This window comes from Nuphar pumila, chromosome 17 (genome assembly GCF_984573655.1).
Source record: "Nuphar pumila chromosome 17, dmNupPumi1.hap1.1, whole genome shotgun sequence".
Classification (NCBI taxonomy): Eukaryota; Viridiplantae; Streptophyta; class Magnoliopsida; order Nymphaeales; family Nymphaeaceae; genus Nuphar; species Nuphar pumila.
Genome location: NC_143265.1, coordinates 75,833,233 through 75,860,264, shown reverse-complemented (window position 1 = coordinate 75,860,264; position 27,032 = coordinate 75,833,233). Strand labels below are relative to the sequence as shown.

Sequence of the window (27,032 nt, the reverse complement as noted above, 5' to 3'; positions counted from 1 at the left end):
GGCCCACCTGCCTTGCCCCGTTTGGATCGGGGATGGAGGATATGAAACGAGGATAGAGGTTAAAATCAAAACCCGTGCAAGGATGGAGGTGGAGATGAACTTACACATTCTTCCGCCCTATCTCGTCCCCGATTCCTGTTAATACAACAACAACAACTACTACGCCTTCATTCCAAAACAATTGGTTCTTTCCCGCAACAACTATGCCTTCATCCCACAACAACTACGCCTTCATCCCCGATTCCTGTTTATTAAGGAAAGGCTTTGTCTGCTGTGCTCAGGGTGGTTGTTTAGCATAAGGGTGTCAACAGGTTTGGTTTGGTTCGGACCCAAGTGAAATCAGACTTGGATCAGATTTTTTGGGTATGGTATCGAGTCCTCCGGACCTAGATCTAATCAGATCCACTATAAGAAAAACCATGTCCTAACCCGATAAGAACTACATGATCCAAACCCGATAAAACCATATTTTTATCATTAAAGCATTGAAAAATTATGGATTGGGTCCGAGTCTGGTATAAAATCTTACAAATTATACCAGAGTCCATGTATTAATCAGACCTTTGGATTCAGATCCGGATCTTAATCAGGTCTTATTATTTATCACCATACCCGGACCCTAACCAGCCCCGTTGACACCCGTAGTTTACCAGCCCCAGTTTGAGTAAGGTTGGAGGCGCTACATGAGGAATGATAAAATTTTGGTGCATATATTGAATATAACTGAGTTTGTCAGTTATTTGTTAATTTCTTTAACTTTTACTATTCATAGGGAAAAAAACAAAAGGGCGCATTTTTTATTTACCAAACTGCCCGGTCGTCTTTTCCTTCTTCCTTTTCTTCCACTTGGTCATTCTGAATCTGGGTTTACTATTTTATTAAAATTTGAAAAACATTATTTTTTTACCAAAATAAAAAAAGATGAGAGACGTAGACATTAGAGAGAGAGAGAGAGAGAGAGATCTCCACTGAGAAGATAATCCAGAGAGAGAGAGAGAGAGAGAGAGCATTAGCTTAAATCGTGGTATTCGCCTGCAGATCTACACTAAGCCTACCATTAGTTCTGTCCTAGATCGGGTAATTTCCTTCGTCTTCATTTTCTTAATCCTTCCTTTGGTTCATCGTCTCTGGTGAGTTCTTTCTGGATTCTCACGTTTCTTTGTTAGGCAATGGTTTGAGGTTTAGCGTTTATCGTTTTTGAATTCTCGATTTCGAAAGCGTCGTCTTTTTTTGCGGATCCTGGTTTCGTTTTGTCCGATTTGATTGGTCCTTACGGTTGTTTCTGTAGTTCGGAATCGTTTGGGGCTCATTTTGCGTTTTCTATCCGTGATCGGTTGTGGATCTGGGAATTTAGAAAAGATCTTTAGGTTTCGTAGTGGCTACGTGCGTTTTCTTTGTTAATTGTGAATTTCTCGATTTTTTTTCGCATGTTTTTGTAATGGAAAAGCTGTGATCTACTTTTTGTCAGTCGTCCCTTTTTTAAATTTAGTTGCTTTGCAAACAATTTCTTTTCCGCTTTGATTATTGGAGAGACGAGGGATGATTTCGGCTGCGGATCTGATTTGAGAGCTTTTTCATGTTAATTTCGGGTTTTAAATCACATATTCGTGTTTACTTTTTTAATTCCGTAAAAGTTTCTTTTCAGCGTGATGCTTCCCTTATATTCAATTTTTCATTTGCTTCCAGAATAAGATTTCAGATAGTAGAAGTGTCATAGATCGGGAATCATGTCGAGGAGGCCGGTGAATCCAGGCGTGCGACGCTTTGCGGAGAGCTCCACCGTGCCGTTGACGAATGCTTTGCATCAGAAATCACGGTCCTCTCCTTTGTTATCCGTTGGATTGATTCTGCTGGTATGGTTTCTCTCAGTTACAAATGGAAGTGGTTTGATGGTGAATCTTTTACGCCTAAAGCGAAGAAAATGGCCCGCCTAACGACATTCTTGATGATTTCTTGCAGGGAGCTTTCCTTCTCATTGGTTATTCTTACAGTAGCTCAGGTTTGAGTTAACTCTCTTGTCGCACATTTCATCACAAGCTACTTTATGGAAAACTTTTGGTTTTCTTTGAAGTAATTCATAGGAATTACATGAACAAGTACGTAAAAATCATTGGCTTGCATGGATTCCTAATTATAAGGTCTTAATGTTAAAAGCCTTCTCCTGTCATCTTCACTAAAAATTCTGACCATAGGTATTCATGTTTGACAGCTCTGGGTGCTGCTGTGCACCCAGCGGCAGTTATAACCAATGTCACAATCTTGTTCCCAGGAAGTCGTGGCGAGGAAAATCAAGTGATAGATTAAAATTTTCTGTTTTCCTGGGAAAATCTGGGTAAATATTGTCACCTATAAAAAATTAAAAAATAATAAATATATGTACAATTATAAAGAAAATATGAAAGTATCAAGTACGTTAAAGTGCTTTTAAAGCGTCGATATCAGGTTAAAATTTTGTTTTTTTTAAATAGTCAATATCTTGATAAATGTCACATCTTTTGGCATTATATCAGCTTTTAAAATATCAAGATGGAATTTCAATGGTTTCAAAATATCATTGATATGTGTGACAGGTTATAACTATTCTGGCCCAATCATGCATGCATTTGTTGATGCAAAAATAGCCATGCTACAACTAAACTAGGAGTTTATTTTCCCGTGGTGTCAAATTTCCATTTTATTGTGGTCTAAAACTCCTCTGTCTTCACCAGGATCTTTTAACAGTGACAAGGATGCTTTGGTTAGAGATGATGGTAAGCCTTCTTTGCTTTATCGTGCATTTTCTTCTTTGTATTTGGGGCACAATTTTCTTTCATGGTGGCAGTAGAAGATTATTCATTTAGGATTGAATAATTAGATGGTGCCTCATGCGGATTTTTTTTGTAATGTGAAGTATTCTTTTGAAGGAAGTAATGTGAAGTTTAGTATGAATGATTGTGTTTATTATTTGATCTCCTTCTTGCTTCAAACTTCAATAAATGAGAGGATCTCAGCTTTCACCTTGCGGATAGCTGCATGTGATCTATATCTTTGAGTTTTATAATTGGTCTAGCTGCGAAAGCCTTAAAACAAGACGGGGAGCATATTCACCAATTATAGATTATCTTAACTTCATACATTGACAGTAGGAACATCTTTTAGTCTGTTCATGGGTCCACTTGTTACAGAAGGCCAACATCCCCATCCCAAAACATTCACATAGACTTACGGCTGGAAAAAGCAATTCTTGGAGTCTGTTTGATTGGAGAACCAAGTGTAGGTAATGCACCAAACATTGGTCCATAGTCCACGTTCTAGTGCAGAATTTAGAGGCAAAAAATGTCACCTTCATATACCTCAGCCATAGATTCTTTCTTAAGCTCTTAATGAAACATGAGGCCAATGATTCTGCTCATGACATATGTGAACCATGAAAGGATGATTCATCAAAAAACTGGTCACTAGTTTACATGGGAAGGATAGAACAGAGTGAATGGGAAAGTGAATCTTAAGTATGTTTTTTCTTAGGTCCTTGTTCAGAGCCAAGAGGAAAACTTACAGAAAACTAATGTGCTCACAAGTTCAATCTTTGCTTTCACATATTTTGCAGCATGGTTACTTGAAAATGGCCCAGTGTACCCATCTCAATGTGAGTTTTTTGGGGTGCTGCTCCTGGGTGCTCTGTATATACATATATTATATACCATGGACACATTGGTACTTGGTACACCTAGGCCTCGTTTGTTGATCTGGCAACCCTGATGTAATCCTTTCCCACCATGAATGAAACAGACATCAACTCATCACGGTGGGGAAGTGCCATGCTGGCACAAGTGGGCTCCATCATACCTCCCCCCTGAAAGTTTTCACATGGGTTGAGCTGACAAGATTTTTTAGAAATCCGTGTCCATTCCCATGTAAAGCCTCTCCTTTACATGGGAATCTTTGTCACAGGGACATGCTATTTTGGTGGCGTGTCTCAGGTGATACTAGCAGACACGCAAACACGGACATTAACATGTATGGATAATATTTTAATTCATTTCAACAAAAAATTTATTTTTAACATTAAAATATCAAAAAATAGTTTTTTATTGATTAGAAACAATTATATGTCCTCATGTCCTATTTTCCAAAAAACTGTTGAACTTGCGAGTCGAACCCACACCACGTGTCCTCATGTCCATGTGTCTTTGTGACAGATGGAAATGAAACAAATGAGGCCCTAGTGTATGATGTATTAGATGTATTGGTATCAGATACTGGTATGAAACTCATCTTGGAAACCATAAATTGAAGTATCAAATGTTTAAGAAAATGGTGCCAATTATTTGGGAAACTCATATCACTTCTAGCAGAAACTCGTTTCCATTACATTATAACTAATTATCAAACTCATTTGTACTGACATTTCTACATAAAAGTAACAATAGTTTTGATAAAGGCTTTAAAAAATAACGACTTATAAAGAAATTAAAATACAATAAAACTGATTAAATATGCACATATAGCTAGCTATTTTAATTTGTAGGCATTGTTATGAAAATATATAAAAAATTTATTTTATGACTTTGCATTCATCTTTTAGAAACTATATCAATGTTTATTAGAAACTGTGTCAAGATTTTTTTTTAGGCAGTATCAATATGTGTGTACCCGGAACTTTTTAAACCCTCTCAGACCGGTACCAATACGTGCACCTGTTTCTGGCAACTATATTACATACCGTGAAGATATATAACATATTCTATAGATGTTTTACTCTCTCTCTCTCTCTCTCTCTCTCTCTCTCTCTCTCTCTCTCTCTCTCATCTGCACACAAGCACACATACACACTTTCAAAAGTGATGTTTTTCATGCCTAGGATCATGCCTAAGATCATTTTGGATATGCAATTGTAAATATAATTCTTCAATATTGTAACTCTATTAATCTGCTGCAGAAATTGGTAGTTATACCTGGATTTCTTTAATTATTTTCATGTTTGCTTTACCATTCTTCTTATCACACCTCATTTCAGATCATCTTGGATATGCAATTGTAAATTTAGTTGGTTCAAGATTGTAATCCTATTGATCTATCACAGAAATTGGTGACATTTCCTGCTTTTCTTCAATAGTTTGCCTGTTTGTTTTACCATTCTTCTCATTACCACCTTTATCGGTGGCTTGTATGAAACATGAAAACAAGACTGTATTTAGGTGCCTTAAAAGATGCGTCGAATGTGTTTAAAGTTTAAACATGAGTATTGGCATGAAAAATGAAAATTCATTCTGTTTTAAGAAATTACTAATCTATGTTTGTTCTTGTCACATGGACCTCAACTTCCAGAAATAGAGGGTAACCTGTCATTTGTATGCTTCTACCTTGTGTATTATCCAGTATATCTGACAAAATCAGTTAAAATGGATAACAAAACCTTTTCTTTCTCTAACAAATTTGAAGGTGTAATCTCTATCTTTTGGAATGCATCTGGTTTATAAATGTTTGCATTTCCTTTGTCAGACTTTATAGATGATTGCAGCATGACATAAATTGATTTTTTAGTGTGTCTGGATTAACAAAAATGTATTTGTTGAGCCATCCGAGTTTTCACTTTGTGTGTTGTTTAGATTGGTAGCCAATTGTTTGATGGAGACCTCAGAAAGAGTAATTAATGATTCATATTGTTAATATCTATGAAGAAATAATGCATTTGCTCCAACAACTTTGCTTGTCAGGCTTCCTGACTGGATTAACTCTTGCAAAGTTTTTCATATTTAGATGAATGACTTCAAATTAATTACTGTAAGTATTAGGCTGAAGGTAACTTGTCCTTGGATAGTAAGAACTGGTGCTTGATGTGCTGCATAATCGAGCTCTTTTGTTATCTACATTCTTTTTTATTGTCATCCATTTGTCCTTGTGGACTTGTCTCAGTATAAAGACAGCCATATATGTTTTAATGGTCTTAATCTGTTGAGATGCATATTTCTGTGAGCAGGTGATAATTCTTGCACACTGGAAGTGCATAGATCATTGCCTCTTCTAAAAAAGGTCTACGGGGATAGCATGCACAAAGTTCTACATGTTGGCTCTGATACATGTGCAGTTGTCTCAAAATTACTGAAAGAAGAGGATACTGAAGCTTGGGGTGTGGAGCCATATGATATGGAAGATGCAGACGCCAGTTGCAAGGCTCTTGTACGCAAGGGCATCGTCCGTGTAGCTGATATCAAGTTTCCTCTACCGTACAAGGCAAAGTCATTTTCTGTTGTCATTGTGTCAGATGTACTGGACTATCTGTCCCCAAGATACCTCAACAAGACACTTCCAGAAGTTGCTAGAGTGTCCAAGGATGGGCTTGTTTTATTTACTGGTCAGTTCCAGAATGCTTTTTCAAATTTTAATGAATGTACCTTAAGTGCAAGCCATTTTTCATTAAATTATCAAATAGTTTAGTATTTGATGCTTTACTTTGTCCTAACTCAGCATTCTGATTGATTGCATTCATTCATTGGTATCTTCAGCTTTTATTTGTGCTGCCACAGTAGTTACACAATACACACTTCATGCTTGTTTAGTTACTTCATGAATCTGATGCGAAGTTAGTACTTTCCATCACCAAATTCATTTCTTCGACGTCTGAGGTGATACAGGCAGGCTTTCATCAACTGAATAAGTTTTGAGGGATTGTTGCTGGTCTTAGCTGCTTACTCATATGTTCAAGATGATTTATGCCACTGTGATTGATTGTTCACAGTTTTATTAAGTGGTTTTTTTAACTCATCACATAGATTGGCATCAGATTGATTGATAGCCATACATCTACAGATTAAGCAGTGTTTTGAGCTATGACTAATAAATTCTCTAGCCTGGTGGGCTTCTAATGGTGTTTGACATTTATTTTGTTGCTAATAGCAATACTTCCATTCATATGTCCATGAAAACAGAACTTATAATTGGTACTATGATGACCATGTGATTTCTTGTTGCTTCTTTCTAGAACTATTCCCCCTATTCCTTTCGATGAGCTGCTGGAAACTTTTCTATGGACTCCTAAAGAGCTGGCAAAAAAGGGGAATTCTCATGTCCCTTTCCATGCCATTTTACAATAAAATAATTTAATTTCTTGAATTACCCGTATTCAGGACGTGCTTTCTGCTTGGTCCATTATTCATTATTGGCCCAGTGTTTTATAGTCAGATCTTTGTGGAGTGTTTTGGGTCGAGTAGGTGCATTTGTTTCTTATGTTTTCTTCTCCTCCTAGAAGTTTACTGATCCTGTTCATTCATTTGTCATGAACAATAGACCTATCATGATGTGTCTAGTTGCCAATTTTCACTGTGCCTTGATGAAGGAATTTGAGTCATCCGGATATCAAGAGTTAAGGCTTGATATCCATCTACTATTTGGCATAATAAATGTTAAGCTGCAGTTTTATCTAGAGTTATTTGGAAAGAGTTTTTTTCCTTTTATGGCTCAGTGGTCATGATATTTGGCAATTTCTTATCAGTGAGGTTAAGAAAAAGCATATTTATGTGGAACTACATGAGAAATATTGGAGCTCCACCTTTACTGTGCTTATTGATTCTTTATTTCACTATCATTTAAAGCAAGAATAGGCTTGATAGGCTTTATTGGATAAGAGCATTCTATAAAGTCTATCTCAGCAATTATGGTAATATTTACCTGCAGAAAGCAACTAAATGCTATATGGTACTGTATACAGTTGATGTGGTTATTGTCAGTAACAAACTGCCAGCTACAAGATATGAAAAGATTCGATATGGTTATTATTTATCCAAGATAGACTTAGTGAATAGCTTCTTCTTGATTAGACTCTCTGCAATGTGGAGCTTCAAATTGTCTGAGACAAAAACTTGAGATTTCTTTGATAATTGGATTTAACTGTTTTACATGTTAGATTTCCAATTGGGTTTAACTAGAATTTCAGGTTGATTAATGGAAACATAGACTGTTAGTTTTAGATTTGTGTATAAAGAGTAAGATGGTAAAAGAAAGATCAAAAGAAATCCAAGAATTCGATGGTAGAATCTTAAAGGTGATAATGTAGAAAAAGTTAATGTTATTTAAACAAGAATAGTGAAACTAGATAGCGGATGTAGATAAACTTTGGAGGCAAATGTCATGAAATTAAAGATTTGCTAAGCAAGTACTTGGGAAAACAAAAGACAAATCTCATACGTATAAAGAAACTTGGTGGTGGAAGGAAGAACTTAAAAAATCAATATAAGAATAAGAAAGTATGTTGTAAGAATGACAAAAGACAAGAAATATTATGGATTGGAAGAAATATAAGCCAACGAATAAAAGAGAAAGAAAGTTATTAGTAAGACCAAGTATGATGTGTATATGAGTAATATGTGCAATGTTGAATTAAAAAAAAAAGATCTAAAAGACATATATAAGTTAGCCACAAATAGAGCGCAAAAAAATAGATATTGAACCAAGTAAGGTGTATTAAAAGTTGAAGATTGAAAGGTATTAATTAAGAATGATCAAATTAAGGAGAAATGGAGAAAATATTTTTGTCACTTGCTAAATGATGGAAAAATATGCAAGAAGAGGAACCTAACCAGGGAGAGGTTGATAGAATTAACGAAGAATGTGAAAATGGCTATAAGGAAGGTGAAGGAAAAAAAACTAGGTGCGAATAATATGCCTATTGAATTTGGATGTTAAATGGATAATATTGGAGTAAAATGGTTAACATAATTTTTTAATAATATTTTATCTTTAGGAAAATGTGAGATGAGTGAAAGATTACTTTGATTCTTATATATGAAAAAGTGTAATATTCAAAATTGTTCTGACTATAAGGGTGCCTTTTTGTTAATTCTTTTCATGAAACGTCAATTGGACCTTTTACAGTTATATTTTTTTTTATCTGCTTTTTATTTTAATGTTTAACACAGCTTCACAAACCATTTTTGCTAGTAAGAGCATTTTGCCAAGAGGAGAAAGGGAAGAAAGCTAGTTAGAGGGAGGATCAGGTGCAATGTGATTGCACACTTTTAGTGTGCTGCTGCACCTGATCACCCTCCATCCTTGGGATACAGCCTGTCAGCGTTGGGCCCAACAACAATGGCGGGTGATCTGGTGCAGCAGCCACCAGAAGTGTGCTATCACATTGCACCTGATCTTGTCAAAAACTTCTTGTGCTTATGTTGTATATCAGGCTCTTTTGCATGATTAATGGTTCTTTGGCTTCCAACATATAGCATTGCTGCAATAGTTTGTTAATACTTGTTCAATTTTGGTGTGTAACTTTGCACATGGGCATGAATCAGAATTTGCTTGACACATTTCTTTTCTTTGCATTTTCTCATGAAGGCTATCCTGGTCATCATAGAGCTAAAGTACCAGAAGTGTCAAAATTCGGGAGACCTGTAAGTTCGGTTTTTGTTGGTTCATTTATTTATCTTGCTCTTTTATTCAACTTGTGAAATCTTGTGTTTTATATAAAACCTGGTATATATTTTAATTTGTGACAAACTGCTCTCTACTTTTCTGATTTCTGAAATCTACCATATTTATTGCCATTATCTAATGGGATCTGCATGAACTGCGCTTGTAACTAAAGTGTTTTCCCTATTATGGTTGTTCTTATGATATAATTTGTCTATATTTTCACTTACGTGGGGATTTCAACCTCCTGCCTCCCCTCCCTTTTCCCCCAATCGACTGTCAGCAAAAACTTGGTGCACATCCTTGTGGTTTGTTGAAATGTAAATGCACAATATGGGTTTCTGTTTTTTATCAAAAAAAAAAAAGTATCGCTGTGCGTGTGCACAATCAGTTCTCTTCTGGTAGGACACAAGTATTTGTTGGGTTGCTGTTCTTGTCTTGTCAAATGATTGGTTGACAGTCCTCTTCTGAAGAAAACAAGTTCTCGCTTTTCAACTGCCGCTATGGGTGGGGGAAACATTTGTTGATTTCCAAAGCACCATTCTTTTTCATAAATGGAAGAATGATAGTGCTGGCTTGATTTTTACTTTCTATTATTGGCACCATAACTCCAGTTTTTGTCTTGGGGTCTAACGTGCTGGTGCTTGCACAAGTTTGAGGAACTTGGTTTAAACATGCTTGTGGTTTTGTTGCAGAAATGATGAATTGCTGCTGATTCTGTTCCTTCTGGTAAAACATCAGTCAGTCTGACTTCTATATTTCTCGTGTTTCTTCTGGCAGGCTAAACTGCGGAGCCAGTCCTGGTGGATTCGCTACTTTTTGCAGACTGGTTTACAAGACAATGAAGCGACTGCCAAGAAATTTGAGCAGGCTGCAGCAAAGAGGTCGTACAAGCCTGGTTGCCAGATTTTCCACCTCAAACCTTAGGATCAATCTCGGTAGCTGGGCAAAGCTTCCACTTATATCAAAGAATTTTGCAAAGTCTTGCATTGATTCTAAATGATGCTTATTCTTGATTCCATTGAATGAGAGGTGGTTGGTGGTTCGGTGGTCTGTTTTTGTTTTTTGGCAACCTTTTCTTATTTAAAGCAAATAGGTTTGCAGTTGATGGGTGAGTGTAGTCCATGGAGAACACTAGCATGAATTTGGTTTGTATGCTATCGTTGGAACTAATTGAAGAGGCAAAGAATTTGTATCGTGGTTCCATTGAAAATTTGTTCATGGGAGATATCGAAATCCATGGTATCTATGGCGCCCTAAAATGATTGCTGCATTTTATGACACAAATCAGGTTGTCCTTGTTAATTTGGCTAAATTGCTTGAGCTTGAAAGTGGACTTCGTACAACCTCACTCCATGGAATGAGCACAATCACCACAGGCAAATAAGGGAGTGGTTAGATTAGCTAAATTGTAGTCTGTCCACGAATTGAAAGTACTTTTGCTGTAAACTGACAAAGTTCCAAGTTATGTTTGGTTAATTGGTTTAGAGAATTATCCATGCTTGTTGTAAGTGGAAACCCTTTGCTGCCTTTCTTTCTCCTTTTTCCTTTAATCCACCTGCAAACGAATTCTTAGCAAGACAATATGGTTTTCCAAAGAGATCCAAGTATTTTTTCCTCAAACTAAGTGCAACAAACTCGTCAAGGTTTATATGCCCCATAGTATCTCTTATGCAAATCACAACCAAATACGAAGCAACCCAAAAAGGAGAAATAAAATCCACAAGTAAGATGTGAGGAAATGCAGAGCTTTCAAAACCCTAATCTTCAATACACCCTAAACTCACACCCTACTCTCAAAAGGAGGCGGTTATATATACAGGGCTTAAAACCCTAATTAGCACCAATTTTTTTTTATAAAACCAGTAACGGCCTGATCCCTCTTCTACCACCACAAACTCCATTGAAAATTTTCACTGTATGGTCACTAGAATATTTTCGGATCAGGTCATGGATCCGGGCAGGTCCAGAATTCAAGACATCCACAACAGTATTTTATCTAGTCTTATTGTCTTAAGAAGTGATTCGATTCTCAGCATCTCTTATACCAAATCTAGCTTCATTGTTTTCAGTTGACAACTGATGATGACAGGAGTTATCAAGAATAATATGTATACTTTTGAAAAAAATTAATCAGGATGAAGTATACGAGAAACTATCGTTCTAGTCTAGCTGTTTTCCCGTAAGAAATTCTCTTTGTATGTTCTTGACGCCAGTTTCCCTTCTAATTGGAGGTTTACCTGCAAAAAACAGTATCCATTCAAGCTTCACCCTCAGAGATGGTATCACTTCGTGTGGTGCATCTGAAGCAAATCACCATATGATAAGAACGTGGGCCTGATTTTAGTGAGTATTTACAAGATGAGTTTCAGCTCATCTTTTGGGCAATCAAACTCTGTTGTCTTCTCAGGTCCTCGTTCTCATTCTATAGGGCTTCCAAAGTCATGGTATTCTTCAGATCAACCCTGCAAGCGGCCAAGATGCAGACGAAGATGAGCTTTGTTATTCTGAACGCGAACAGCAACCCTCCACCTTAGCTGGTGAACCGTCACCAACTCAGTCCAGGATAATGCTTGGAGAAATCAATGATCCTACTCAGACTAGCCCATCCTATGTTCCATTCACCAGTAATCCCCACATGAGCACATACCCTCCTTGAAGCAATGGAACCTATATGCATCTCTCACAGTTATCTCTCTTCCAACAATCTCAGACATGAATTTAATGGCGTTATGGCAATCACCACATATCCTGAGGTTCTTCACCACAAGAATAGGCACCCCAGCATCTGTGCTGATCAAGCCAAATGCAACAGCCAATTTCTCACTGTGGTGCTCTAGTTTAAGTGTCTTCTCTTCTTCATCAGTGTCTCTAACCAATGCCCACCTCGTATCTGGCATATAACCCGCCGACTTCATCTTCCTCGATATTTCCTTTAGAAATTTATATATCTCTTTGCGTTTTGGGTGAGAACAGTCTTCTGCCACAAAGACATGGACTTTTTTCCTCACCTCTATCCAACTACACCCTGGTGCTTTCCTCACTCCGCTGGTTTTCATTAGCTTTCTTACAGCTGCTGCATCATCCCATCTTCCAGCATCTGCATACATGTTTGAGAGCATCACATATGCTGCTGCATTGGATGGTTCCAGCCTAAGAAGCTCACTTGCTACCTTTGTTCCAAGCTCTATGTCTCTGTGGATTCTGCAAGCACCAAGTAAAGCACCCCAACTTATTGCACCTGGTTCAAATGGCATCGAATTAATGAGCCTCTCAGCTTCACCCAGTTGACCAGCTCGGCCAAGAAGATCTACCATGCAAGAGTAATGCTCTGCAGATGGCTCAATTCCATACTCCCTGCTCATGGCTTTAAAATAGGCCTTTCCTTTTTCAACCTTCCCTGTGTGCCCACATGCAGATAGAACAGAGATGAACGTCACCCTGGTGGGATTGATCCCAGAATTCAGCATCTCTTCAAACAATTCAAGAGCTTCAATCCCGTGCCCGTGCTGTGCATAGCCACCTATCATGGCATTACATGAGACAGAGTTATGTTGGGGCATTCTATCAAAAATCCGGCCAGCATCTTTCAGATTTCCACACTTTGAGTACATGGTGACCAGAGCATTGTTGACAGATATGTGATCAACAAATTCGGACCTGACCACCAAAGAATGGATCTGTTTACCCTGTAATGGAACAGATAAGTCAGCACAGGCACTGATAACACACACAAAACTGCAATCATCTGGATGCAATCCTTCTCTCTGCAATGCACGAAAGCAAATTACAGAATCTTCTGATCTGTCGTTCACCGAAAACCCAGAAATCATAGTGTTCCAAAGAACCAAATCCGGATCGGGAATCTCCTTAAACACCTGAGCAGCATCAGATATGCAGCCACATTTTGAATACAGATCAACCAATCCACTTCCAACATGAGAATTGCTTTCATAACCACCTCTGATCAATTGAGCATGGAACTGTTTCCCACCTGAAAGATCCGCCAAGCTAGTAAACGCGGTCAAAAGACTAGCCAGAGAATACATATCAACAATTAAATCATCATGGACCATTTCTTGAAACAATTGTAGAGCCTCTGCGCCATACCTGTGTTGCCCATAAGCCACAATCATGGCATTCAACGACACTTTATCTTTCGTTTCCATCAATTCAAAAACCCGTGTCGAGTCGTCCAAGCATCCATGGTTGCTATAAGCTGTAAGCAGAGTGTTGTTAACCGAAACACACCGATCGAACCCCCCACGGATTACTAACGCATGCATGCTCCTAACCTGCGTGATGGTTGAACAACCGCCGATCGTTCCCGAGAAGGTGAAACCATCCATATAAATTTTCCCTTCAAGCATCTCAGAGAACAAAGCCAACAAGTTCTCAGTATCGCCAAACGCAGCGTAGCCAGAAATCAATGTGTTCCACGAGACGGTGTCTCGCTGAGGCATTTCATCGAACAGTTGGCGAGCAACACGGAGTTGTTGCTCTTTGACGTACCCTCCCATCATGGTGTTCCAAGAGAAGACGTTGGGATCGAGTATTGAATCGAAGGTCCGCCGAGCGAGAGCAAGGCGATCGCATTTTGAGTAGAGGTCGATGAGGAGGTTGCAGAAGTAGGTAGAAGTTGGTGGTGGTCCTGATTTTATGAGGTGGGCGTGGATGGCTTTGCCTCTGCGGAGGTCTCTGGAGAGGATGCACTCTTTGAGAAGCTGGCGGTAGAGGTGGTGAGAGGAGAGTTGCTGGAGCAGGGGGTGCAGTGAGTTCGATGGGGGGTGACTCATGTCATGGAGGGGTTGCTTGCCTACTGGAGTTGGACAGATTGGTTTGGAGAGATGGGCCTGGTCCCGTTTACCTCCCAATCTAGGACTAGGGATGGCAGTGGACCGGGGGAAAATGGGCCCTGCCCCGCCTCACCCCGTTTGGACTGAGGATGAAGGGCATGAAACGGGGATGGAGGCGGGAATGAAAGTTAAAATCCATCCCTGCAGGCGGAGATGGACTTATGATTTCCCCCGCCCGCCCCATCTCATCCCCAATCCTTCTAAGGAATGACAATAGACCAAGGAGAAACAGGCCCCCGCCCCGCCTCACCTCCGTTTGGACCGGGGATGGAAGCGGGGGCGAAGGTTAAAATCCATCCCCATGCAGAGATGGAGGTTTGGGTTTTGAGACGGGGCAGTGGCGGAGACCGTGTCCCCTTCTCCCTCCCCGGTCCATTGCCATCCCTATCTAGAACTGACCAGGATCTGATGAACTTTTAAAACTCATGCATGCTTATGTTTAGAAAACCATGGTTGACAAGAAGTGAAATGGATACTGGGAAGCCATGCGTGAAGCAGAAGTGGGGAAGCGAGTGCTAAAAGGTGGATGAATGCTAAGATTACCGTTAATATTAACAGTAATGGTATTTGATATCATCGAGGGGGATGAATCCCAAAGGCACCAATTCTGAAGCCTGAAATAAGCCGATGGTGGTAAAAAAAGGCTCGGCTTTGAAAGAAGCGATTACCAAGATTGCTTATCACTTTTTCAACTTTTCTAAGACTGAATTTGAATAGTGGTTATGTTATGAACGAGCCTTAGTAAAGGATCTGACCTGTAATATCATGAATGATCCACACAGCCGCTTCTACCCAACCCAGTTTGCCATTTCCCTTGCACTCGCAACCTCTCTTATGATGTGATGGCTGTTGGATCTAGTTATTGAATTCTAAGTAATTATTCGGATATTGGATTCAAAGTATGAATTAGGATATTAGATTCAAAGTATGGCCATATGGGTTTCACCCAATGAACCACTTAGTTAGTGAACCAGTTCAAGTGGTGGTGGTTATATAAAACTCTGATGATAATAAAGTGGTTATCTGGGCAAATGACAACACCAAAAGGAGAAATGATAAAGCTCAGGGGATCTCTACCGCATGGTAGAGGTTGAGGAATGTGCAACCCTCCTGAAGCAAGCCATCTTCACCCCCAAAAATCAGATTCAGCCTCTAAGTATGTCCCTCATGGAGAGAGTGTATTTCAGAAACCCCCTCAAGGAGTGCATGCCCCGATACTACTCACCAACATCAGGAACGTTGCCTTCCACCTCGAGTCTGCCTCCAATGCCATCTACGACCTCTCTCTCCACCCTCTAGGAAGAAGATGCGTTCCTCTCACATAGTCTCTCTTCGTTTTAGGACTGCTCGATGACGCCGAGAGAGTCCTCGTTGATGTTGGAATAGGGTACTTCATAAAAAAACAAAAAAAAGAGGGGAGTGGCAAAGTCTGAAAACAGCGACCAGCAGGAGCATCGAAGGAGGGTTTATTCAGTGAATCCTGTAATGGGGTTTTGGGAAAAAGCCTTGTTAGAGAGAAAGAGAGAGGGTTTATCTCATCTTGTGCATCGCCAAAAAGTTTTTTGACATCGGTGGTGTTGTTACCCTTTTCATCACAGGTAGAGCACGCTATGTCCTCCTTTGCTTTTTTTTCTTTAGTTGTATGCCCAAGAGAGAGAAAAGAGTGCACTTCGAGTATGCATGCTCTCCTTAGTTGTCGTCGTCATTGCCTGTCGTGGTTGATCGCCTTGGTTGTGCCTCTTCTTTCTCCGTTCTATCAGGAGGAAGAGTTGAGGCCTTAGGAACTGGTGAAATCGATGTGCCTACACGCTAGAGGAGTGATCATTTCAGGAGTCGCTTTCAAGAGCCTCTAATTTTGTTCTCCGCTCTCGTCTTCTCGAATTGTCATTTATGGTGGTTTTGTCAGAAGGAGAGGATGGGAAGGAGAAGAAGCACAAGAGGTGATGACTTATCATGGAACTTGGGAGGTTGATCTCAAATGGCCGAAAGCTCACCGCTCCATCTTTTTCGCATATTATAATTGCATATGACTTTTTGGATTTTGCATAATAGTTGTTAGGGTACGGAAATGATTATAAAAATGTTATAAAATTATAAGAGATATTATACAAAATCTTGTCGAAGCAGATTATATGTTCTCCCTCAGGTTATATGTTCCCCCGAACAGGGCAGTTAGCTACATCTCATGATCGGGGGTCCCAAAGAGCACCACGTATGTAAGCATGTGCGTCTCGTATCCCCATGTTTGTCAGCATTAATTAGCGTTGGAGTTTGATGCGATTGCAAAGACTTAAGTACCCTCTCCTCCATTGGTGCAAAAAAAAATGACGGTTCTTGAAAAGGAGTGGTTGTAAAGACTTAAGTGCCCCGAAGATGATTATTTAAGACCCAGTCTCTGCACTGCAGGATTATCCGAGAAAGAAATCTCCCCTGGAGGAGGCCATGAACATCAACCCTCTTACTCTCTCTCTCTCCCTTCTATTTCTGCTTCTGTGCACATCCATTAGAAGATCATACATTGCTCCATCAAACACCGACTGACCTGCACAGGAAGAGGGTCTGGAGGCTCCTCCCAGCGTGGGTAGCATCACCAGTGTGGGTAGCATCATTCAACTTGAAGAGTTATGGAGTCTGATTCAGAGCTTTTACCCTTACAGAAGGGGGGTCTGAGGGCTCCTCCCAGCGTGTTCATGGCATTTTGCCCTTACAGGAGGAGGGATTTACATTTCGTAGAACACCCGTCACCGGAACGAGATGAACACCACGTCGTCGCTAGGGAGAGGAAGACGACGTGGTGGAGCTTCTGCTGGCCATCCTCAGCGCGACTGCATCGACTGGGTTGCTGTCGAGGAGGAGGGTGAGAACGGTGACTCTTAGCTTGGGCAATCTTTCTTTTGATGATTGTGGTTGTAATGTATCATTGAAGTTAAAATGAGGAATGAAATGACAATAAAATTTGCTGAAAATTTACAGAAATAAACTAGACTCAATAACGAAGACCCCACTTTTTACGGATTTGGAACATGACCTCTGGTTAGGGAGATATGGCCCTGACAAGTTGGTTTTAATTCGGGTAGCGATTTACAACGATTTGCTTACTGAATAACATTACAAATCGCTATAGCGATTTGCAGAAACACTACAAATCGCTATAGCGATTTGCGAAAGAATCTACAAATCGCTATAGCGATTCACGGAAGACACTACAAATCGCTATAGCGATTTGCGATTTGTAGTGTCTTCCGCAAAGCGATTTGCGGAAACACTACAAATCGTTATAGCGATTTGCGAAAGAATCTACAAATCGCTATAGCGATTCACGGAAGACACTACAAATCGCTATAGCGATTTGCGATTTGTAATGTCTTCCGCAAATCGCTATAGCGATTTGCGGAAACACTACAAATCGCTATAGCGATTTGCGAAAGAATCTACAAATCGCTATAGCGATTCATGGAAGACACTACAAATCGCTATAGCGATTTGCGATTTGTAGTGTCTTCCTCAAATCGCTATAGCGATTTATAGTGTCTTCTGCAAATCACTATAGCGTTTCGTTGGAGACCCGAAAATACTACAAATTGTTGTAGGAAAGCCCGATAATACTACAAATCATTGTTGGAAGGCCCAAAAAAAATTTGGTCCGGAGGGCGCTGCCCCCCGAGCCCCCCGCCAGGGGCGGCCCCCCCTGGACCCCCGCCCGCTGACCGCGCAGCGGGATCCGCGTCGGGGGGGGGGGGAGCTCCCGGACCCCCCTCCTGTAAGGGCAAAAACTCTAAATCAGACACATAAGTAAAGAGAGAAGGGAGAGAGAGTGAGAGGGTTGGTGTTCATGGCTTTCTCCAGGAGGAACCCTTTACCTCCCTTGATTTCTTCTCTAGAGAAAGAGAGGGTTTTACAGTGTTTTACGAAGAAGGAAGAAGAAGAAGATGACGATGGAGCAATGTAGGATCGTCTGTTGGATGTGCACAGAAGTAGAGAGAGAAGAGAGAGAGTGAGAGGGTTGATGTTCATGGCCTTCTCCAGGAAGAACTCTTTGTTTCCCTTGATTTCTTCTCTAGAGAGAGAGAGGGTTTTACAGTGTTTTACGGAGAAAGAAGAAGACATGTTTGCCCTTTTTTTGAACAGAAAAAAAAAAGACTTTGAAGAGTCAACATCATCCTCGACTTTCTGGATGGAGGACATGTTTGTCCTTTTTTTGAACTGTTTGTTTTTTCTTTTTTGAATGAAGGGCATTTTTGTCATTTTCTCAAACCATCACTTTATGAGAAGAATAGCAAGAAAGGGTACTTAAGTCTTTGCAACAACACCAGAGTCCGATGCAAAGTTATGTCAACATACACGGGAATACGAGCCCCATGTGCTTGTATACGTGGTGCTCATTCAAAACCCTGAACACAGACGTGGGATTCAGTGAATCATCGGGGGCGAACATACACAACCCTCTCAAATCTTGTGCCTTAACATGAATACTATTGATTTATCTTGTTGGCATTAATATATATATATTTCCATTATATCAATATATAATGTTGGATTTATCTTTGTTTATGCTTATGTTTTCGATTTATTTAAACTGAATAATGAAACTTGTCTTAATTGGGAGGATATCTGTATATCATGATCTTCACACGTACCGAAATGATCTTTTGTGATAACATGATCTTCATTTGTTTCTTCACGTGTAAGACAATTCTCATGGTGATGGTCACGTGTATGCTTGTTTACATCCTTCCTCAAACTGAGTCAACTATAGAAGACCAGTTTGTCATGAAGAGTATGGAAATGTTTCTTGCCAAGAGCCTTTGTAAAAATATTGGCTAGTTGTTTCTCAGAAAAAACAAAACAGGTTCGAAGAGCACCTTGGATGACCATTTCCCTCACATAATAAAAATCGATCTCGATATGTTTGGTCATGTTGGTGTGAGTTTTATGAAAACGCTTTTTAAAACAATATTTTGTATGAAAATTTAGTGAAAGCCAAACACAAAAAATATAAAAACCGGCTCGCACGAGTGGTGGAGTCCGGGTCGATCTCATGGAATGAAAAATACTTGTATTCAAACACACAACTACGCTACTCTTTATTGCCAAAATAAAAATAATTAATTAAATAATTAACTAACTAAGGGAGTGTTGCCCTACGCAAAGGGCTTAAACAAAAGAATAATAAATGGTTTTATTACAGACCCAATGAAATAATAAAATAAGCCCTAATCTAAAAAAAAAAATCTTCAGTGCTTGAGGCTTGTAGTCCCTTTATTGATTTGCTTCCCTTTGTCCTTCCCTCTTTTTTTTTTGTTCCCTCAATGGAATAGGTAATACATGTTTTCTTTTGCCCTCTGAGGGCTCTCCGATGGCACTTTTGAGGGCTTGAGGGGACCTTAGAGGGTACTTCTAGGGCATGAAAAGAGCTATACCGCACGTTCTAAACGGTTTCCTGCAAAAACAAAAACACAGAATGCAGCAACACAAATAGAACTAAAACAAATCCAAGCTTAAAAACAGTAAAAACAAAATCTAAACTAACTTCTAACAAACCACTATAAGACGAATTAGTGAAACAAACTTTTAACAAGCTATTAACTAGTTATGGAACTAACTAAATGATTGAAAGTGAAACTAATGTACGTAAATCAAATATTTGAATGGATACTGGAATTAACTACAAAACTTACAATTAATCTAAGAATGGAAGCTTAATATTAATGTGCTAAAGAAAGAACAATGAATGATTAATGACATAAACTAATATAAAAAGAATGGGTGAGAAGAATAATTGCTAAATTGAACAACCTGTGACATGAACACTAATAAAATACCCAACTATTGGGTTGCAACAATGTCTACTATAAAATGTTAAAATGCAATGTTAATGAACTGGAACTAATGCAAGAATGCCTAACTTGTTGCTGAATGAACATATAAGCAACATAACTAAATAAGTAAGAAATTATTGATTAACTAATCTGTTGAAGTAAACTAATATTAACCTATTGAAACATTAATTGAACTATTAAAGATGTCAATTAAATATGCACTAACATTAATTGAATTTGTACTAAACTAGAAGAAGTTGAAATGCTTGATCTGATCCAACCTTTTGCCCAACCTCAAGATTGTTTCAACTAACGTCAGTAACCTATAGAACACACTAAAGAAACCTAGCAAAAATCGTTATAGCATGGATTAATGAACCTACCGTGCAGGAACTATTCAACTTCAACGTCTAAACAAATAAATTTATCTAACTATACTAGGTAAACAAAACCTACATTAACTAACTAACTAATATTACCTACAACAATTAAAACGACCTGCCAACAAAAAAATGCAGCAGATGATGAAAGACACTAAGGCGTGATTGCCTAAACATGAAATGTGTTTCATGATGTTCTAATGATGCAAGATCAGATTGTGATTTTCGTGAACACGGGTTCATGCCAGATCCAAATATTTCACTAATACCGATAGGTCTGCAAGAAAATGCAGGTCTGTTTGCTGGTCTCTGATTAAACTAAAACAAAATTATTTAGCAAGTAACACAATAAAATAAATAACAAACTATATGCACCTAATGATGGATCATGCTATGCAATATCCGATGATGAAACAGACTCGAAGTATTCAACAAAAACCGACATCTAAGCTAAGTGCATAAAAATAAAGAAGAGGAGGAGAAGAGGTTTACCGTGCAGTTCGCCTCCGACAGAGGGGTTGGGAAGAAGAGGGTGATGATTCCATCTGCGTGCACACGATCCCGACTTAGAAGAAGAGGCTGCCGATGAAGAGATTTCGAAGCTTGATGAAAAGGAGGGAGAAGAAGAAGAAGATGAGAAGAAAAGAGAGGAGAAATCAACTTTCAGAGAGAGGGTCAAGAGAGAGAGAAGATGGAGGCAAGATGCAAGGAGAGCTTAAGGCTTCTAGAAAAACATGTTTTCAACCCTTGACATGACTATTTTTATTAGAATATTAGGTTAAAACACATTTTTCAAAATAAGTCCGATAATTTTTCAATAATTTCCAAAAAGGTCTTTTGAAAAATGTGTTTTATAAAACCAAACTTCCTAAACTAACTAGGACTCCTACTTGAACTCTTCTAAACTAATTAAAACAACAACAACAACAACAACAACTACGCCTTCATCCCAAAACAATTGGGGTCAGCGATATGAACCAAAAAAGAAATTCATTTTGGGTCTTCCACATGAATCCTTTTCCTCCAATCATTTCTATCCAACGCCATGTCCTCGGTGAGGTTCAAAGCATTCATATCCTTTCCTATCATCTCCATCCAAGTCTTCCTAGGCCTACCCCTACCTCTTTTAACTAATATATTATCCCATTTCTCCAACCTTCTAACTGGAGCATCATTAGGCCTTCGCCGAATATGTCCAAACCACCGTAAACGATTCTCTCGCATCTTATTCTCAATGGGTGCAACACCTACCTTCTTACGTATCTCTTCGTTCCGAATCTTATCTTTTATTGTATTTCCACACATCCATCTAAGCATCCGCATCTCAGCTACACTCATTTTTTGAATATGATGTCTCTTGGCAGCCCAACATTCCGTACCATATAGTAAAGCGGGTCTAATAGTCGTCCTATAAAACTTTCCCTTCAACCGCAATGGCATTCTACGATCGCACAGCACTCCAGTAGCACTTTTCCATTTCATCCACCCCAACCTTTATCCTATGATTTACATCTCCATCAATTTCTCCATACTTTTGAATGATAGATCCCAAATATTTGAAATAATCATTCACCGGTATATCTTGCTCACCAAGCTTCACTACACTCCCATCACTATTTCGTTGCTTACTAAACCGACATTCCATATATTCAGTCTTACTCTTACTCAACTTAAAACCTCTAGCTTCCAATGTCTGTCTCCATAATTCTAACTTAGCATTAACCCCAGCTCTAGACTCATCAATCAAAACAATATCATCAGCAAACAACATACACCACGGTACATTTTCTTGAATTGATCTCGTAAGCTCATCCATCACTATCGCAAATAGGAAAGGGCTTAAAGCAAATCCTTGATGTAACCCAACCGTTATCGGAAAATTGGTTGTCACCCCTCCACAAGTGCGGACATTGGTTACTACTCCTTCATACATATCTTTAATTATACTAATGTACTTGAGAGAAACACCTTTCTTCATCATTGTCCACCAGAGAACGTCCCTAGGTACTCTATCGTATGCCTTCTCTAAATCAATAAAAACCATATGCAAATCTTTGTTCCTCTCTCTATATCTTTCAATAAGTTGTCTAAGAAGATGTATAGCTTCCATAGTTGATCTTCCAGGCATAAAACCAAATTGATTCTCCGATATCATGACAACCTTCCTCAACCTAGACTCAATCACCCTCTCCCAAAGTTTCATAGTATGACTCATGAGTTTTATACCACGATAGTTTGTGCAATCTTGTATATCACCCTTATTCTTATATAAAGGCACCAAAGTACTCTTCCTCCACTCATTAGGCATCTTATTTGTTCGCCAAATCAAGTTAAAAAGATTTGTCAACCATTCTAAACCTTTCTCTCCCAAGCATTTCCAAGCCTCGATAGGTATACCATCTGGGCCAACTGCCCTTCTTGACTTCATTTTCTTCAAAGCCTCTGCAATTTCTTTCTTTTGAATCTTGCGCATGAAGTCACGATTTATCTCATGAAAAGGAATGGAGAAGTCTCCAAGATCTTGAGCATGACTATCATTAAATAGCTTATCAAAATAATCTTTCCATCTCTCCTTAATCTCCTCATCTTTGACTAAAACCCTTTGCGTTTCATCTTTGATACATCTAACCATACCCAAATCCTTCGATTTCCTATCTCTCATCTTTGCAAGCCTATAAATATCCTTCTCGCCTTCTTTGGTATCCAACTTGTCATAAACCTCCTTATATACCTTAGCCCTCGCGTTTCGAACAACTTTTTTAGCTTCCTTCTTTGCTATCATATACTTCTCCAAATTCTCATTATCACGACTCTTACTTAGATTTCTATAACACTCTCTTTTAACCTTAATAGCTAATTTGACATCCTCGTTCCACCATGATGTATCCTTACCTAGTGGTGCACCGCCTTTAGACTCACCCAATACCTCCTTAGCTACTTTTCTCATACGACCCGCTATCTTATTCCACATTGATTCTGAATCCTCCTCGAGACACCAATCAACTTCCTTAACTACCTGCTCTACAAACATTCCTTGTTTAGCTCCTTTCAGTGCCCACCACTTAATTCTAGGATCTATCCTATGTCTATCCCTTTTGCGGCATTGTCTAATTCTAAGATCCAAAATTAAGACTCTATGTTGTGTAGCTACACTTTCTCCTGGTATAACCTTACAATCGATGCAACAACCCCTATCTCTCTTTCTAAGTAGGAAAAAATCTATCTGACTCGTATTAACCCCACTTTTAAATGTTACTAGGTGAGACTCCCTCTTCCTAAACCAAGTGTTTGCTAAGATCATATCATAGGACAAACAAAAATCTAAAATCCTTTCTCCACTTTCATTTCTTTCTCCTATACCATAGCCTCCATGGATATTCTCAAATCCATCCCTACTAATGCCTACATGTCCATTAAGGTCACCGCCGATGAAAAGCTTTTCTCCATAAGATGTCTCTTGTACTACTCCATCTAAATCTTCCCAAAATTGATGCTTAATGGAATCATCTAAACCTACTTGAGGTGCATAAACACTAATAATATTAATAATATCCGTACCTAATACTAATTTAATAAGTAAAATTCTATCACCCTTCCTACGGACCTCAACTACATTATCTATAAACTGACGACTCATAACAATCCCTACTCCATTCCTATTCCTATTTATTCCTGTATACCAAATCTTATATCCCCAAGGTTCTATCACTTTAGCTTTCTCACCTACCCATTTGGTCTCTTGAAGACATAAAATATCAATATTTCTCCTACACATAACATCTACTAACTCTACCAACTTACCAGTTAAAGACCCTATATTCCAAGTGGCTAACCTAATTTTATGGTCTTGGACTAACTTCTTTACCCCCACCCGTCCAACAAAGTGAGGGAACCCTTGCCTATTTGACACCACACCCGGGCGCCGGTGTGACGCGTCGCTTCTGGGCGACGACCTAGCAACCCTTGCACATTTATCACTGCCTCCGGGCCTAGAGAGTACAGCGCGTCGCTCAGTAGGGAACGCCCCAACGAAATTCTCATATTGGTTCATTTTCATAGGATATGACAAAGTTTTTATGCTGGCTGTCACAGGCCTACCGCAACCCTCCTCCTTTATCCGGGCTTGGGACCGGCAGTGTATAACTACACAGGCGGAGTTTCTAAACTAATTAAAACACTAATTAAAAAATTCTTAAATTAAATAAAACACTAAAAATTGCAGTGCAAGCTTTGAAATACGCAATTTTTTTGATAAATTCAATTTCAATGCAGTTTATCAAAACTAACGATAAAACAGGGTTTTTAAGCGATTTTAACACGAATCATGCATAAATAAAGATGAATAAAATGCCAAATGTATGCATGATCAGATGTAAAAAATAGGATTAGAAGACATATCTAAAGCATTAATGTTGTCACAAAATAAAATTGGAACTTTTAATATTGGAATCCCAAGATCTTTAAGTAAGGAGAGAATCCAAGTAATTTCTGCTGCTCCACATGCCATTGACTGATACTTGGCTTCGCTACTGGATCGAGCGATCGTACATTGTTTCTTCGCACTCTATGATATGCAATTGGAGCCTAAGAACATACAAAAGCCAGAAGTGGAGCGACGAGTAGAAGGACATCCGACCCAATCTGCATCCGTGAATCCATAAACATCTAATGTGCTTTTGGAAAGGAGTTGCAACCTGAAGTTAAAAGTACCTTTGATGTATCTTAGAATCCTTTTCATAGTCTGAAAATGTAGCTTTGATGGATTATGCATGAACTGGCTAACATAGTTTACACTGAAAGAAATCTATGGTCAAGTGATAGTTAGGTACTGAAGAGCCCCTACCAAGCTTCTATAATGAGTAGAATCTATAAAAAAATCATGACTATCTCCTTGAGAAAGGGTCTTAGAAGCATTAGGAGTATGGATCGGCTTACAGTCAAGAAGGTCAGCCCGCAAGAGTAGATCTTTAGCATACTTGGTTTGAGCCAAAAACATCCCTTCATCATGGTAGGTAACTTCAATTCCGAGAAAGTAGTGAAGTTGTCCCATGTCCTTGACAGAAAATTCAGTGCCTAGTTTGTTGACAAAGCTTTGCAAAACATGAGGATCATTGACTGTCAAAACCATATCATCTACATAAACAAGCTAAAGTAAAGTCTGGTTAGATCTGTGATAAGTAAACATAGAAGGATCAGCCATGTTGGTTGTGAATCCATAGTCTAGGAGAAACACACTTAGTTTTTCGAACCAGGCCCGCGAGGCTTGCTTTAACCCATACAAGGCTCTTTGAAGTTGACAAACATGATCTGAAAAATGAGGATCCTCATATCCCAGAGGTTGTTTCATATAAATTGTTTCATTTATCTTCCCATGGAGAAAAGCATTGTTGATATCCAGTTGTCGAATTTCCCAACCTTTCACAGTAGAGATAGTGAGAATAGTGTATATGCTGGCAGGTCTAATAGGAGAAAAAGTTTCATAAAAGTCAATTCATTCTATTTGTGTAAATCCATGGGCAACGAGTCTAGCTTTCAACCTATCAAGTTGGCCATTAGGCTTGAGTTTAGTCTTGAAAACCCACTTAGATCCAACGACATTCATGTTTGGTTCTTTGTTAACAAGTTTCCAAGTCTGATTATTCGTGAGTGCTATAATTTCTTCATTCATTGCATGTTTTCAGTCTGGGTGAGAAAGAGCATTATGAATGGTTTTGGGCTCGACAGGGATTTCATCATAAAGTTGATGAAGTCCAGCATACTTGGGATTTGGCCTACAAATTCAACTCATGGATCGGGTGACAATGGTTCAACCAGCCTGATTGGGACTTTCAGTCAAATTGTTAGAGTCAACTTCAACGGCATGCTCAATGGCTGCAAATTCATCTTGGCTTTGTTCAATGACATGTTCATTCAATCCGTTCTCATCGTGGGGAGTATGTTGCATAACTCATTCGTCTCTAGATGCAGCGGGCAGATTATGGCAAGGATCAATGTTGAATTCTACCGACAGGTCATGAGAAATCTGATTCCATAGAAATGTAGAATCATGATTTTGTTCTAAAGTGTCATTGATCTCCGTCTTAAATTCTCAATCTTCAAAAGAACAGAAATGATCTTCAGATGAAGGCTTGGATATTGAATGACCAAACGACATCTCATGCTCAGCAAAAACAACATGTCGTGAGATAAAAATGTGTATGGATTGCAGGTTCAAACACTTGTAGCCTTTGTGATAGACGTTGTATCCTAAAAAAACACACGGGATGGACTTGGGTTCAAATTTATTTTTGTTGTACCCTCGAAGATAAGGGTAACAACAACACTCAAAGGTCCAAAAAGTAGAATATTCAGGTTGTTTTTGAAAAAATTCATAAAAAGGAGACTTCATCTTCAAAGAGCTGGATGGTACCCTATTTATGAGAAAAATGACTGTAGAAAAAGCATCATACCAGTATAACTTTGGCATTTTGGCATGAAATAGCATGGTCAGACCGATATCTGTTATGTTTCGATGTTTGCACTCAGCAACACCGTTTTGTTCTTGAGTTTTCAGGCAAGATAGTTGTCGCTTGATGCCAAAACTATCAAGA

The 27,032-nt window shown here is 38.9% G+C and overlaps 2 protein-coding genes across 2 annotated transcripts; one reads left to right on the top strand and one right to left on the bottom strand.

Moving 5' to 3' along the window:
• The first annotated feature begins 918 nt into the window (after nucleotides 1–918).
• Nucleotides 919–10,600, top strand: LOC149812267 (putative pectin methylesterase CGR3). Its single transcript, XM_089993628.1, has 7 exons — nucleotides 919–1,077; nucleotides 1,687–1,853; nucleotides 1,960–1,999; nucleotides 2,709–2,750; nucleotides 5,960–6,334; nucleotides 9,313–9,368; nucleotides 10,168–10,600. Exons 2-7 carry the CDS (start codon nucleotides 1,728–1,730, stop codon nucleotides 10,312–10,314), a joined length of 786 nt encoding a protein of 261 aa, XP_089849754.1. The 5' UTR covers nucleotides 919–1,077; nucleotides 1,687–1,727; the 3' UTR covers nucleotides 10,315–10,600.
• A 1,008-nt stretch (nucleotides 10,601–11,608) lies between these two features.
• Nucleotides 11,609–14,183, bottom strand: LOC149812266 (Pentatricopeptide repeat (PPR) superfamily protein). The gene has a single exon (XM_089993014.1). The coding sequence runs from the start codon at nucleotides 14,181–14,183 to the stop codon at nucleotides 12,009–12,011; it is 2,175 nt and encodes a 724-aa protein (XP_089849140.1). The 3' UTR covers nucleotides 11,609–12,008.
• Between the last annotated feature and the right edge of the window lie 12,849 nt (nucleotides 14,184–27,032).